This window comes from Salvelinus fontinalis, chromosome 13 (genome assembly GCF_029448725.1).
Source record: "Salvelinus fontinalis isolate EN_2023a chromosome 13, ASM2944872v1, whole genome shotgun sequence".
Lineage (NCBI taxonomy): Eukaryota > Metazoa > Chordata > Actinopteri > Salmoniformes > Salmonidae > Salvelinus > Salvelinus fontinalis.
In genome coordinates this window covers 51,704,055-51,718,964 of record NC_074677.1, presented here as the reverse complement: position 1 = coordinate 51,718,964, position 14,910 = coordinate 51,704,055, and the positions used below count along the sequence as shown (strand labels likewise).

The 14,910-nt window shown below is 44.0% G+C and overlaps 1 protein-coding gene and 1 long non-coding RNA gene across 2 annotated transcripts; both read left to right on the top strand.

Moving 5' to 3' along the window:
* The first annotated feature begins 46 nt into the window (after positions 1 to 46).
* LOC129867812 (uncharacterized) lies at positions 47 to 2,919 on the top strand. Its single transcript, XR_008761687.1, has 3 exons — positions 47 to 115; positions 459 to 552; positions 729 to 2,919. It is a non-coding gene; the product is annotated as an uncharacterized LOC129867812 (long non-coding RNA).
* Positions 2,920 to 8,638: 5,719 nt separating this feature from the next.
* On the top strand, positions 8,639 to 14,845 carry LOC129868949 (UAP56-interacting factor-like). The gene is made up of 9 exons (XM_055943325.1): positions 8,639 to 9,010; positions 9,554 to 9,718; positions 9,840 to 9,976; positions 10,119 to 10,204; positions 11,308 to 11,398; positions 11,701 to 11,747; positions 11,846 to 11,920; positions 12,080 to 12,188; positions 12,336 to 14,845. Exons 1-9 carry the CDS (start codon positions 8,890 to 8,892, stop codon positions 12,462 to 12,464), a joined length of 960 nt encoding a protein of 319 aa, XP_055799300.1. The 5' UTR covers positions 8,639 to 8,889; the 3' UTR covers positions 12,465 to 14,845.
* Positions 14,846 to 14,910: the final 65 nt, after the last annotated feature.

Genomic DNA, 14,910 nt, shown 5'->3' with positions numbered 1-14,910 from the left:
GTGTGTGTGTGTGTGTGTGTGTGTGTGTGTGTGTGTGTGTGTCCGTAGGAGTAAGGCACAGTATGGCATCTGAGCAGATCATCATGAACTTCATTTAGTTCCATCAGCCAATACAGTAAGTTAAAGTGAGCCTTTTTATTGGTATGGGTATACAAACATCCTTTCCTACTCAATGAAACGCAGACGTTGACTATACTCTTCAGTTGTGAACAAGACTATTGCTGTGGTAATTGGCCTACTTCTCTGAATGTATACATACCCATTGTCTGGGGGGCTGATGATCAATGAAACGGAGCCAGTCTGATATTACTTGATTACTGACCCCCCCCCCTCCCCACCACACACACACACTTCTCTCTCTCTCTCTCTCTGTATCGCTCTCTTTCTGTCTCCCTCTCCTCTCCCTTTCTTTGTCTCTCTCTTTCTCCTCTCTGCCTCCCTCTCTCTCACACCCACAGAACCATTCAAACAGTTCAGTCACTCAGCCCTATCCAGTGGACATGATGCTCTCACGGTCCTGCTTTACCGCCACCTACAACACCCTGATGAGAAGTAATACGCCTGGCCCCATGACCAAGTCTACATATTTTTCTAACCCTGCTGAACCCTACCATGCTGAGACAATATGACTCTAGAACAGTTTTACACTATTTTAAATGGAATGCACTATTTTAAATGGAACAGTGAATATTGATCTATCTTTCTCTCTGTCTTGACCATCCTCACAGTTCACTCACAGATGGTATGTAGGCTGGTTAATGGCACCTGCAGGCCTGTTTGAGGGACAACAGGACAGAACATCTCAGAATGCTTGGACCTCAGCTGAGACCCTCTTCTCCTTCCCTGTCCTTCAAGGACAGTCCCTTCTTCTTCTTCTACACTTGCTGTTAGGCATGATGCCCTCAAAGTATGTTGCTCTCATGTTGTGTGGTATTACCTATAGATGACTCCTAGACACTTTCAAATTGTTTGCCTGTGAATGGTTGTCCACATCAGGCTATTTACCTTTTTAAATACTACATCCCTCACAGAATTTGAATGATCCCTCAACTGCCCCGTGGTCTCTTTCTCTCCAGGATACATCAGGGGAAGTTGCTTTGCTTTAGACAAACCCCTCGTCCTAAATTCTGCTCACTCATGTTCAACTGCTTTTTGATCAAATTTGTTTAATTCAATGTCATTTTTTTTAACAGAAAGTTGACAAGGCACTTGTATGGATGGATGTTGGCATAGGGGATGAAAGTGGATAGATGTGTGTAGATGGGTTTGGTTGAAGAAACTCCCTCTGCCTCTAGCTCCTGTATTCAATACTTGCCAAATACATTCACCATCCACTTCAGCTAGCATTACCTGTTTTTAGGCCTGTTTAAAAATCGTAAGGTCAAGCACTTTGGATGAAGTGTCAAAATGTGACGTAGGCTGTGTTGTCATGTTTATGAATGTGTCGGTAGTGTATGAACAATAACGTATCCAATGGACAGTTTCTTAAATCTGACAAGGGTTGATTACTGATTTTTCATCCAGTAGTTGGCAGTAATGTGTTACCCACCTCAGGAACACGATTGACCTGGTCCAGTTCAAATAGTGATTAGAGGCCCAACCTTTGTTCTTTAGGGGTAGTTTACCTTAACCTCAAATGCAGATTAATCTTGTAGGCCACTAAAAACCATACGCAATATAGTATAACCTAAAAAAAAATTGTAAGTACACTGTCTCACTGGGTCTTTTCCAAAGAGGTCTAATGTGAGAGGTTTGCTGCGGCTCTGCATGATTATGGATTAGAGTAAAAGAGATTCATAGCCAAAGGCCCGAACCTACTAGCCTGGCTGATGCCTAATTCAAAGTCCTCCTGACTTCAGGGTCTGGAAAGGCTCTTTTAATGTTGTCAGCCCGATGCGTTGATAATAAAGGGGGCTGTGCTTTTTTACTGATTGGTTCTCCTCTGTGTCTTTCTCACTCAAACTCCCACAGGCAGAGCCACACAGAGCCCCCCAGAAAAAAACTACCTTTTTGAAAGAATCAATCAATGAGTCCACACAATTTCTGAGTGAATATTGTATTAACAAACGGCCTCCTGTCCAGACCAGTGAGTCGCAGCTATTCCTCGCTGTGTGGTCATTTGAGTCACGTCAGCCAGGCTTCAAACCGACAGGCACAACCAACAAACAGATGACCGGGTGCACTTACACATAAAAGTTATGGACATTGTAGGCGTGTATTCTCAAAGCCTGAGGAGAGCAGATTGAGGATCATTGAGCAGGTCTCCATTGTCAATACAATATAGTAAAACTGATCCTCTATCTGTCCCCAAAGGCTTTTTGTAGATCATAAAAGAAGACTGTATGGTCAGTGATGAGAGCTTATGGTGAGGCAGGGAAGCCAGACTCTGGTGTGTGTGTGTGTTGTTGTCACGCCCTGGCCTTAGTATTCTTTGTTTTCTTGATTATTTTAGTTAGGTCAGGGTGTGACATGGGGAATGTTTATGTTTTGTTAGTTTTGGGTGTTTATATGGTAAAGGGGTTATGGGGTGTAGTATATGGGTTTGTGTTGAGTGTAGATGTCTAGCGTTGTCTATGTATGTTTAGTTGTCTAGGAGAGTCTATGGTTACCTGAATGAGTTCCCAATTAGAGACAGCTGATTTCGGTTGTCTCTGATTGGGAGCCTTATTTAGGGTAGCCATAGGCTCTCATTGGTTGTGAGTAATTGTCTATGTAGAACGTTTGTAGCCTGTATGTATGTGCACAACGTTTGTAGCTTCACGGTCGTTTTGTTATTTTGTTAAAGTGTTTCGTGTTTATTGTTTGTCATTTTTTTTTAAATAAAAGAAGATGGCTTATTTTCCAACTGCTGCATTTTGGTCCGTCATTCCGCCATACGATCGTGACAGAATTACTCACCATAGGACCAAGCGGCATGGAAGGCGGCAACAGGACCTACCTACACAGGATTTCTGGAGTTGGGAGGACGAATTGGAAGGAGATGGACCTTGGGATCAACCTGGAGAATATCGCCTCCCTCGTGAAGAGCTGGAGTCAGCGAAAGCCGAGAGGAGGCGATATGAGGAGGCAGCAAGGAAGCAAGGCTGGAGACCCGTGAGTAATACCCAAAAATTTCTTGGGGAGGGGCTCATGAGGAATGTGGCAAGTCCTGATGGGAGAACTGCGTCAACTTCCCGTGCTTCCCGTGCTTCCTCTAAGAGGGAACCTGAGCCAGTCGGGCTGAGATTGGAGGGGAGCAATGGGAATGATGCAGAGACGGTTAAGGATTTATTGGGGAGGTTGGAAGAGAGTGAAATGAGGGAGCTGCTGTGTTGGTGCGTGAGGCACAAGATCCACCCGACAGAGCGTGTGCGGGATGTGAGGTTACCTGAGTCAGCTCTACATGCTCGTCCTGATGTGCGTGCTAACTGTCTGGAAAGGACAGTCCCACGAACCAGGCCTCCTGTACGCCTCCCTAGTCCTGCACCTCCTATATTAGCCCTATGTACTAACTCTCCTGTGACGGTCCCCAGCCCAGTACAACCAGTGCCTCCTCCACGCACTAGCCTTATGGTGCGTGTCTCCAGCCCTTTACCACCAGTGCCTAAATTACGCACCAAGCCTCCTGTGTGTACCCAGAGTCCTGTGCGTCCTGTTGCTGCTCCCCGCATTAGCCCTGAGATGCGTGTCCCCAGTCCGGTACCACCAGTTCCGGCCCCACGCACTAGGCCTAATGTGCGTCCCCAGGGTCCAGTATGCCCTGTTCCTGCTCCCCGCACTAGCCCTGAGATGCGTGTCCCCAGCCCGGTACCACCAGTTCCGGCACCACGCACTAGGCCTAATGTGCGCTCCCAGGGTCCAGTATGCCCTGTTCCTTCTCCCCGCACTAGCCCTGAGATGCGTGTCCCCAGCCCGGTGCCACCAGTCCCGGCACCACGCACCAGGCCTACAGTGCGCCTCAGCCGGCAGGAGTCTGCCGTCTGCACAGCGATGACTGAACTGCCCGTCTCCCCAGCGCCATCTGAGCCATCCGTCTCCCCAGCGCCATCTGAGCCATCCGTCTCCCCAGCGCCATCTGAGCCATCCGTCTCCCCAGCGCCATCTGAGCCATCCGTCTGCCATGAGCCTGCAAAGCCGCCCGTCTGCCATGAGCCTGCAAAGCCGCCCGTCTGCCATGAGCCCACTGAGCCGTCCGCCAGACAGGAGCCGCTAGAGCCGCCAGCCAGACAGGAGCCGCTAGAGCCGTCCGTCAGACAGGAGCCGCTAGAGCCGTCAACCAGACAGGATCTGCCAGAGCCGCCAACCAGACAGGATCTGCCAGAGCCGCCAACCAGACAGGATCTGCCAGAGCCGCCAACCAGACAGGATCTGCCAGATCCGCCAGCCAGCCATGAGCAGCCAGATCCGTCAGCCAGCCATGAGCAGCCAGATCCGTCAGCCAGCCATGAGCAGCCAGATCCGTCAGCCAGCCATGAGCAGCCAGATCCGTCAGCCAGCCATGAGCAGCCAGATCCGTCAGCTAGCCATGAGCAGCCAGATCCGTCAGCTAGCCATGAGCAGCCAGATCCGTCAGCTAGCCATGAGCAGCCAGATCCGTCAGCTAGCCATGAGCAGCCAGATCCGTCAGCCAGCCATGAGCAGCCAGATCCGTCAGCCAGCCATGAGCAGCCAGATCCGTCAGCCAGCCATGAGCAGCCAGATCCGTCAGCCAGCCATGAGCAGCCAGATCCGTCAGCCAGCCATGAGCAGCCAGATCCGTCAGCCAGCCATGAGCAGCCAGATCAGTCAGCCAGCCATGAGCAGCCAGATCAGTCAGCCAGCCATGAGCAGCCAGATCAGTCAGCCAGCCATGAGCAGCCAGATCCGTTAGCCAGCCATGAGCAGCCAGATCTGTCAGCCAGCCATGGGCCGTCCCTCAGTCCGGAGCTGCAGTCCCTCAGTCCGGAGCTGCAGTCCCTCAGTCCGGAGCTGCCATTCCTCAGTCCGGAGCTGCCATTCCTCAGTCCGGAGCTGCCATTCCTCAGTCCGGAGCTGCCCCTTACCCTGGTGCTGCCCCTTACCCTGGTGCTGCCCCTTACCCTGGTGCTGCCCCTTACCCTGGTGCTGCCCCTTACCCTGGTGCTGCCCCTTACCCTGGTGCTGCCCCTTACCCTGGTACTGCCCCTTACCCTGGTACTGCCCCTGACCCTGGTACTGCCCCTTACCCTGGTACTGGCCCTTAGTCCGGAGCTGTCCCTTAATGCAATGGGATTAATGTGGAGAGGGGTCATTTTGAAGAGGCTAAGGAGGTGGTTAGGGACTGTGGTGAAGTGGGGACCACGACCAGAGCCGGAGCCGCCACCGTGGAGGGAAGCCCACCCAGACCCTCCCCTAGACTGTGTGGTGCGCCCGGAGTTCGCGCCTCAAGGGGGGGGTTATGTCACGCCCTGGCCTTAGTATTCTTTGTTTTCTTGATTATTTTAGTTAGGTCAGGGTGTGACATGGGGAATGTTTATGTTTTGTTAGTTTTGGGTGTTTATATGGTAAAGGGGTTATGGGGTGTAGTATATGGGTTTGTGTTGAGTGTAGATGTCTAGCGTTGTCTATGTATGTTTAGTTGTCTAGGAGAGTCTATGGTTACCTGAATGAGTTCCCAATTAGAGACAGCTGATTTCGGTTGTCTCTGATTGGGAGCCTTATTTAGGGTAGCCATAGGCTCTCATTGGTTGTGAGTAATTGTCTATGTAGAACGTTTGTAGCCTGTATGTATGTGCACAACGTTTGTAGCTTCACGGTCGTTTTGTTATTTTGTTAAAGTGTTTCGTGTTTATTGTTTGTCATTTTTTTTTAAATAAAAGAAGATGGCTTATTTTCCAACTGCTGCATTTTGGTCCGTCATTCCGCCATACGATCGTGACAGTTGTCATCATTTCTGGACCAATGTATTGCATTAAAGAAATTTACTAGCAAATTAATATTAGATTTCAGCAGAAACTCTTAGCAACTAGGGTTACATGTCTTTCTCAAGGGCACATTGACAGATTTTTCACCTAGTCGCCTTGGGGATTCGAACAAGCGACCTTTCGAGTTACTGGTCCAGTGCTTTAAACCACACATTTCATTATATTATAGCACCGCAGTGATAGTATTATTGCTGTTTTAAGGCTTGCGCTCCTATTGTAGATGTGTTGCCTAAAGCCAAGATAACTTGTAGAATCTGCAACTCAATTACATTCAACCCTGACCTTTCGTTTTCAAGTGTATCTCCACAAACATTAGCGGGCAGACAAGGCCACACAAAGACCTCAGACACCAGCGGATATTTGAAGTACCCAAAAAGGCCACTAGATATCATACTGACAGAGATTATTAAAAATAGATAGTACAAGTAATTTTATAAATGTACTGTCTCTCTACCAAAACACATGTTAAATGTAGTGTTAGTACAAGCAACCTATACTCTCAAGAAGCGAGCAATACAACAAAAACAGATACAGCAATATGCAACACTATATACATTGCACCAGGAGATGTCTAGAAAACCACTAGATGAAAGTAAAGGGCACCTGTGGTACAACTGAGCATATTTCCTTGACTCAGATTAAGCCTAGTCCTAGACTAAAAAGCCCTTTAAATGAATAATATCCATTGATCTTGCTTTTAACTCTAGGACTAGGCTCAATCAGTGTCAGGGAAACCATTCCTTAGCCCATTAGCAGCAACATCGATATTAGGTAGGGACAGAGCCATAGTGAGGCAAACTATTCTCCAATTTGGCATTAAAATTACCATGACATTAACATGTTTTATTGTGGCCATGGAATCTTTGGGCCAGCATAACACCCAACAAAATTATGTCAGGCCCCTATGAGAGCTTTTGAACCCAGTTTCTACTTTCAGCATTAGGATATCCTGTGGGAGCAGCAAGAATATTTGGGTACTGAAGTTGCAAATAGGTCAAAATATTTGGCTCAGTTTCACAACCAGATTTAGCGAGATTAGCTACATTGAAATTAGGACTGGGATTTGTGTGTTTTACTTTGTTTCACTCGGAGACTAAAAAACGATTGGAAAATGGGCTTTATGCTCCTCACGTTACCATTTGAAACAGTTAACTTCATCTGTCAACTTTCAGCAGAGGTGGTGCCATCTAGTAGATTAAAAAGTGTACAACACAGATGCACCACTATTCAGCCGTATCTGGCTGTGTACAGTTACACAGGCAGCCCAATTCTTATCTTCTATTCACTAATTGGTCTTTTGACATCTCTGATGTGATTGGTCAAAAGACCAATTAGTGGAAAAAATATCAGAATTGGGCTGCCTGTGTAAACGCAGCATTTGAGACTTGAACCACGATTAGGGCCATGCTTTTTGGTCGTTTTTTTGGAGGGGGCACTTTGCTTTTACCGTTATTTCCAGCATGATCCACTAGGTTTGCTGCAGGTAAAAAAATCCTAGGAAATATTATACAGAAATCCATAGCTTTTTTTTTTTTGAAGAAGAAGAAAAAATGTATTCCCACAAAAAATGTAAAGATATAAGTGAATTTATGTCCATCATCCCCCGATTCAGAATATATCATTTTCGTAGTCATGGCATGCTCTGTGTAAGCATAATATATCATTCGTATTATAAAAAATTAAATACAGATACAGAATATGCCTTCTTCATAGTCATGGAATGCTTGGTTCAATAGCTATTGATGAGAAAACGGAATATCCACCGAATATCTGAAATAAAAATAATTTTACCTCCGTGGCCTACCGGACCTTTTGGAATAGAGGTACAGGCCTTTTCTTATCAGGGAGAAGGGAACATAATCACGTCTGTGCCATGACCTGTCTATAAACTATTGGAGTTATAAACAGGTTCCAATACAGACCTGTATGGGTGGGAGACCAGATGCTGCTGGAAGTGGTGTTGGAGGGCCAGTAGGAGGCACTCTTTCCTCTGGTCTAAAAAAAATATCCCAATGCCCCAGTGCAGTGATTGGGGACACTGCCCTGTGTAGGGTGCCGTCTTTCGGATGGGACGTTAAACGAATGTCCTGACTCTCTGAGGTCATTAAAGATCCCATGGCACTTATCGTAAGAGTAGGGGTGTTAACCCCGGTGTCCTGGCTAAATTCCCAATCTGGCCCTCAAACCATTATGGTCACCTAATAATCCCTAGTTTACAATTGGCTCATTCATCCCCCTCCTCTCCCCTGTAACTATTCCCCAGGTCGTTGCTGCAAATGAGAACGTGTTCTCAGTCAACTTACCTGGTAAAATAACGGTAAAATAAATAAAAGTATGATTAGGCACATTAACATTTTGCACCTGGAACTAATCACAACTATGTATTTCCCACCAAAACGAAATTGTGTGGTTTGATTAACCCTCCGTCTCCAAAAATGCAAAGCTGACAGGCCGACATAAATGTACTGTAAGATAAAGTTGCTGATAGTGAGACTACTATTACTATCATTAACAATCACACTGTGTGATGTCTAATGAAGCATATTGAACCTCCAGAAAGACGTCTGTTGCACACAGTGTCTAGGCCTACTTTGTAAAAGGTCTACCAAATGTTTTGCTTGCCTAGAGGCCTAATGCTACTGTTAGAACATGAGCTATTTTAGGCTCCGTCATGCAATTGGTTGAATTCATTTTAGGCTCTGTCATGCAGTTGGTTGAATTCATTACAGGGTTGGGTTGCCTCTTCTCTGGACATTATCAGCGCAGCAGACAAACTTTACCAGCTGCCTAGGAGCAAGAGGGCCCCAATGTATGAGAGAAGTTTGAGTAAAATATAGTGTATAATCTTTTTTTGACCATTATCATTGCTTTACTCGTGGAGGAAAATATAGGGTACATTTGAGACCATAACAAGTGAGAAGTCCATACAGGGCGTCAAAGGTTTGCCCCTGCGTGCAACACAGGAATAATGGACATCACGACCACTGCAGATGCAGCCACTGCCAAACCTGAACCCACTGCTATGGAGGAGTCAGATCTGCAAGAGGCGCAAGAGCCCCGCACATCGGAGAAGATTGACTTGTCACTAGGTTGGACATTTTCTCATGATTCTTTGCAGTATGCGTGTTAACCAATCCAATGTTGTTCCAGAAAACAAAGCAGAGTCAAGTTCATGTCTTAATATGTTCCATAGTGCAACAATAATTGCTTTATTATTCAATCTTATTGAACAATAAAACAAAATGCATTCGACACAAGTAGGCATCTTGGTGTGACATGGACCTGCACCACACGTTACATAGCCTACACGTCTACAATCTGATTTCTTATTCTCCTTTAGTCTTTATGTAATATGCCACTTTAAACTGTAGTGCTTTAATGGAGATGTAGACCTGCTATTAAAACACCATCCAGTTGAGATTTTAGGGGAGCTCATCCATTACTGTCATATTGAGTTGAACATCGCAGACATAATGCCACTGTAATTTTGGATCCCATTAGCTCCCCTTACACGTAATGGATTCAGCTTCTCAAGTGACAAGTTAAAGTGAGTGATTTCAGCTTGGAGTGAATGCTTCAATTGTCAATGACAACTCTCATCTGAATCACAGCTTTTACTTCCCTGTTCCCAGATGACATCATCAAACTGAACAAAAAAGAGAACAAGGCAAATAAGGCTGCCAACAAGGCTCGGGACCGACGTACCACAAACAAAAACACTGTCCTCAAGAAACTGGACAGGGCAGGACAACAGCAGATATTTCCTTTCAGGCGTGGCCCTTATCAATTCCAGCAAGGTATGCCTACTGTATTGGTCACTCATCGCTTGCATATCCCTCCATATGAAGACATTCATCATTACCATATCATCACACTCTTGGAGAAAGGAGCTGATTATACTATAACTATTTTTTTTAGGACCCTACAAATCGCGTTACATGGGACCCCCCATTCCTGGCTATTACAGAGTAAAACCATATCTCAGAAAGACTCCTTTTGGAGCACATCACCTCAAAGGTGTGAGCCCTTTAAAAAGACCTTCTTTGAACACAAAGGTATGTGCACAGAAAATGACTGACATTTGCACTTTTCCAATATGTGAATATGATGCAATGTAGTAAGTGCACACACTGTTAAGTCCAAGTTATTAGTCAGATGTGACAAAAGGTAATTGTTTGGGGGGGTTTTTACCCTCAGGAAGGAGCACAGTTTGGAAAACGTAAACCGTTGTTCAAGGGTGCCTTTTATCAACCATACAGAGGTCCCCCAGGGGCTTTGAGAAGGTACAGCATGTTTGCTTAATGCATTATCACAGCACTTTTATAATGCATAAGATTCTCTTAGACTCTGACATGGCTTTCCTTCTCTCTGAGCGCATGGGTTTTATGTGTGCATAGTATATACATGATCTGTATGCATGAGTTTTATGTGTGCATAGTATATACATGATCTGTATGCATGGGTTTTATGCGTGCATAGTATATACATGATCTGTATGCATGGGTTTTATGTGTGCATAGTATATACATGATCTGTATGCATGGGTTTTATGCGTGCATAGTATATACATGATCTGTATACATGGGTTTTATGTGTGCATAGTGTATACATGATCTGTATGCATGGGTTTTATGCGTGCATAGTATATACATGATCTGTATGCATGGGTTTTATGCGTGTATAGTATATACATGATCTGTATGCATGGGTTTTATGCGTGTATAGTATATACATGATCTGTATGCATGGGTTTTATGTGTGCATAGTATATACATGATCTGTATGCATGGGTTTTATGCGTGTATAGTATATACATGATCTGTATGCATGGGTTTTATGTGTGCATAGTATATACATGATCTGTATGCATGGGTTTTATGTGTGCATAGTATATACATGATCTGTATGCATGGGTTTTATGTGTGCATAGTATAAACATGATCTGTATGCATGGGTTTTATGTGTGCATAGTATATACATGATCTGTATGCATGGGTTTTATGCGTGTATAGTATAAACATGATGTGTATGTATGTCATTATGTTATGTTTGTGTCACCACAGGATTTGTGCATCAGTTATGCAGTTAAGAAACATTCAAATGAGTAGCTTCAGGGTCAGATGGACTTGAGCTTTGGGAACCTACTCTAGTCTTATGTAAATGTATGAAGGCCTAGACTCCTGTTCTTCCAATATGGAAAATTATATTAGCAATTTACTGAGTTATGACATATGATTTTGATAGATAGGTTTATTTGTGAAACACATTGATTCCATTTGTTCACAATTCCATGCACTTTTAGGGATTTCGCTAGGGATATTGTTTGTCTTTTTCATTTGATTTGTACAGTCTCTTTATGGGCATGATTATTGTGTCACCGTATTAGGCCTCCTCCCCAATTCAGAGGGCAAAAGAAGCCACCATTCCAGCCCAAACAGAGACAGGGCGGTGGGAAGCCATTCATCCTAAACAGAGGGGTATTTTGTTATTTTCACATTTATAACACTTATACACAACCTTTAGTAGGCCATGCTATTCAGAGGAATGAATGTACAGTATCTCTGCACTTACAGTAAGAGCCATGCAAACAGAGGTCATGTTCAGCATGAGTAAAACAAGGCATATTACTGGGTACTGTTCAATGAATACTGTTTTTTTATGGTTTGCAATAGATTATCTTAGTACGGTGTCTAATACCTACTAATTCATCTGAATGAATACAAAATAATAGTAAAAGAAACCCTTACATGTACATTTGTCATCTTTCCCCTCCTTCTAGTTTCCCGCAGCAAATGGAAAAATGGATAAGTACCAAAAGGTTAGAAGGTGAGATAACATCACTGTGGTTGCTTGTGACAAATAAACCAAATTATATTGGTAGTATTGCTCATTATTATATGTTCTCATGACATTACCTGCAATAGCTGGAAAAAGGCGCCCTCCGGTGTTTCTACCTTGACGGTGTCACTGCCCAACTCCAAAGCCAACTCAGAGCCCGCGTGAGTTGCACATACATTAGTACACACTGCAGCCATGTTTTACAGAAGGCCTTTGTGGGCTCTGTACAAAACACACGTTTTATTACTAATTATGTGCATTCAGATAGGCTACAAAAGCTATTCCTTATCTGTCCTGTGTCTTTATCTGATCTCTCTCAGGGCCAAGGCTAAACAGGCCACAGTGATGGACCGATCCAGTCCATCAGGGGCGTCCCCCCAGCCCAAAGGCATCCCTCTCAGATTTAACTTCAAGGCCACTATAAATCAGGTGATATGCCATTACCAGTATTTAGAACATTTCGATGTCTTTAACATAGAGAGCCTATGAAATTCAGATTCTAATTCTGTCGTTCCACCAGCTACCTTCTCCTTATAAATAATGAATATGTCACCATGACTGTTTCCTGGTTTTCAGACGGGAGTGACCCTCAATGACCGCTTCACTGGTATGAGGATCTGGGCAGGCCCAGGACAGGGTCCACAGAGGGGCAGTGGCAGGGGAAGAGGCAGAGGCCGAGAAGGCCGTACTGTCATCCTACAGTGATCATTGTTGAGGACCTGTGCTGTCTGTAGCCTATATAAAAAACCATCTCATTAATCCCCCTCTTAACCCTTCCAATATGCTCACATTTTGAAGACACTTTATATTGATGTTTATTTTAGTATGTATGGCACACATTTAGTTACTTCTTGTTTACAAAATGTTTGGACCTCGGAAAAAGTCTAGACATTCAAGTAATTAAATGACAAGTGATAAAGAGCTGAAGTGACAGGCTACACAGATTTATATGCAACACATTTATTTTGGGAACTATCATGTGAAGTTAGGACATCTCAGCCTGTTACCCAAAGTATTTTTAGCTCTTGTTAATGGGGTTGGCATGTACAGTGCCTTCGGAAAGTATTCAGACCCCTTGACTTTTTCCACATTTTGTTAGGTTACACAGCCTTATTCTAAGATGGATAACAAACAAAAAAATCCTCATTGATCTACACATAATACCCCATAATGACAAAGGAAAAAAAAATTGGGGGAATTGTTTGCTTATTTATTAAAATTTAAAAATGGAAATTTCACATTGACATAAGTATTCCGAACTTTTACTCAGTACTTTGTTGAAGCACATTTGGCAGCGATTACAGTCTCGAGTCTTCTTTGGTATGACACTACAAGCTTGGCACACCTGTATTTGGTGAGTTTATCACCATTCTTCTCTGCAGATCCTCTCAAGCTCTGTCAGGTTGGATGGGGTATGTTGCTGCACAGCTATTTTCAGGTCTCTCCAGAGATGTAGCCACACCTGCATTGTCTTGGCTGTGTGCCAAGGGTCGTTGTCCTGTTGGAAGGTCAACCTTCACCCCCCTCTGAGGTCCTGAGCACTCTGTAGCGGGTTTTCATCAAGGATCTCTTTGTACTTTGCTCCGTTGATCTTTTCCTCTCCTGACTAGTCTCCCAGTCCCTGCTGCTGAAAATCCTCTCCACAGCATGATGCTGCCACCACCATGCTTCACCGTAGGGGTGGTGCCAGGTTTCCTTCAGATGTGACACTTGGCATTCAGGTCAAAAAGTTCAATCTTGGTTTCATCAGACCAGAGAATCTTGTTTCTCATGGTCTGAGAGTCTTTAGGTGCCTTTTGGCAAACTCCAAGCGGGCTGTCGTGTGCCTTTTACTGAGGAGTGGCTTCTGTCTGGCAACTACTATAAAGGCCTGATTGGTGGAGTGCTGCAGAGATGGTTGTCCTTCTGGATGGTTCTCCCATCTCCTATGAGGAACTCTAGAGCTCTGTCAGAGTGACCATCGGGTCTTGGTTACCTCCCTGACCAAGTCGTTTCTCCCCCGATTGCTCAGTTTGTCCGGGCAGCCAGGTCTAGGAAGAGTCTTGGTGGTTCCAAACTTCTTCCATTTAAGAATGATGGAGGCCACTGTGTTCGTGTGGATCTTCAATGCTGCAGACATTTTTTGGTACCCTGTGACTCGACACAATCCTGTCTCTGAGCTCTACGGACAATTCCTTCGACCTCATGGCTTGGTTTTTGCTCTGACATACACTGTCAACTGTGGGACCTTATATAGACAGGTGTGTGCCTTTCCAAATCATGTTCAATCCATCAATTGAATTTACCACAGGTGAACTCCAATCAACTTGCAGAAACATCTCAAGGATGATAAATCAGGATGCACCTCATCTAAATTTCGAGTCTCATAGCAAAGGGTCTGAATACTTATGTAAATAAGTTTTTATTTTTTTATTTTATACATTTGCAAAAATATCTAAAAACCTGTTTTCGCTTTGTCCTTATGGGCTATTGTGTGTAGATTGCTGAGGAATTGTTTTTATTTAATCCATTTTAGAATAAGGATGTAATGTAACAAAATGAGGAAAAAGTCAAGGGGTCTGAATACTTTCTGAAAGCACTGTATATGGAGGCCATTTTACATTATGTTTACAGCAGCGCCTCTGGAAATGTGCTGATAAAATGTCAAACATTAATTTTAATGAGACTATGCAGTTGTATGAAATCATGAGCAACTTGTGTATTTCGATTTGCTTGATTACTTATGGTCCTTCAGTTACTCACATTAATTGTAAATTAACTACGAAATATAGCAACTTATTTAAAAACGTAATATTAATGTTTCATTTATTTGGTAATCAACACATTTTCTATCCATGTGGCCTACTTGCACTTACATGTGTATTGAGTAAAGATCACACATCCCAAATGTTTTTGGGTTTACAATAGATTTAATTAAATGTAATAGATTTTATTGCTAAATAACTTTGCATGCATGTTATGATATTATGATTTTATTATAGCCCACTGAAAGAGCCGACAACTCAGGTGTGGGTGGGGGGTCAACTAGATAGTACAGCCACAAAGTGGCACGGGCTATATAGTAAACATTTATGAAAACATACATGTGCTTTTTGGTCTTAATTTCATGTTAGGCATAAGGTTAACCGTGTGGTCACGGTTGAGGTTAAGG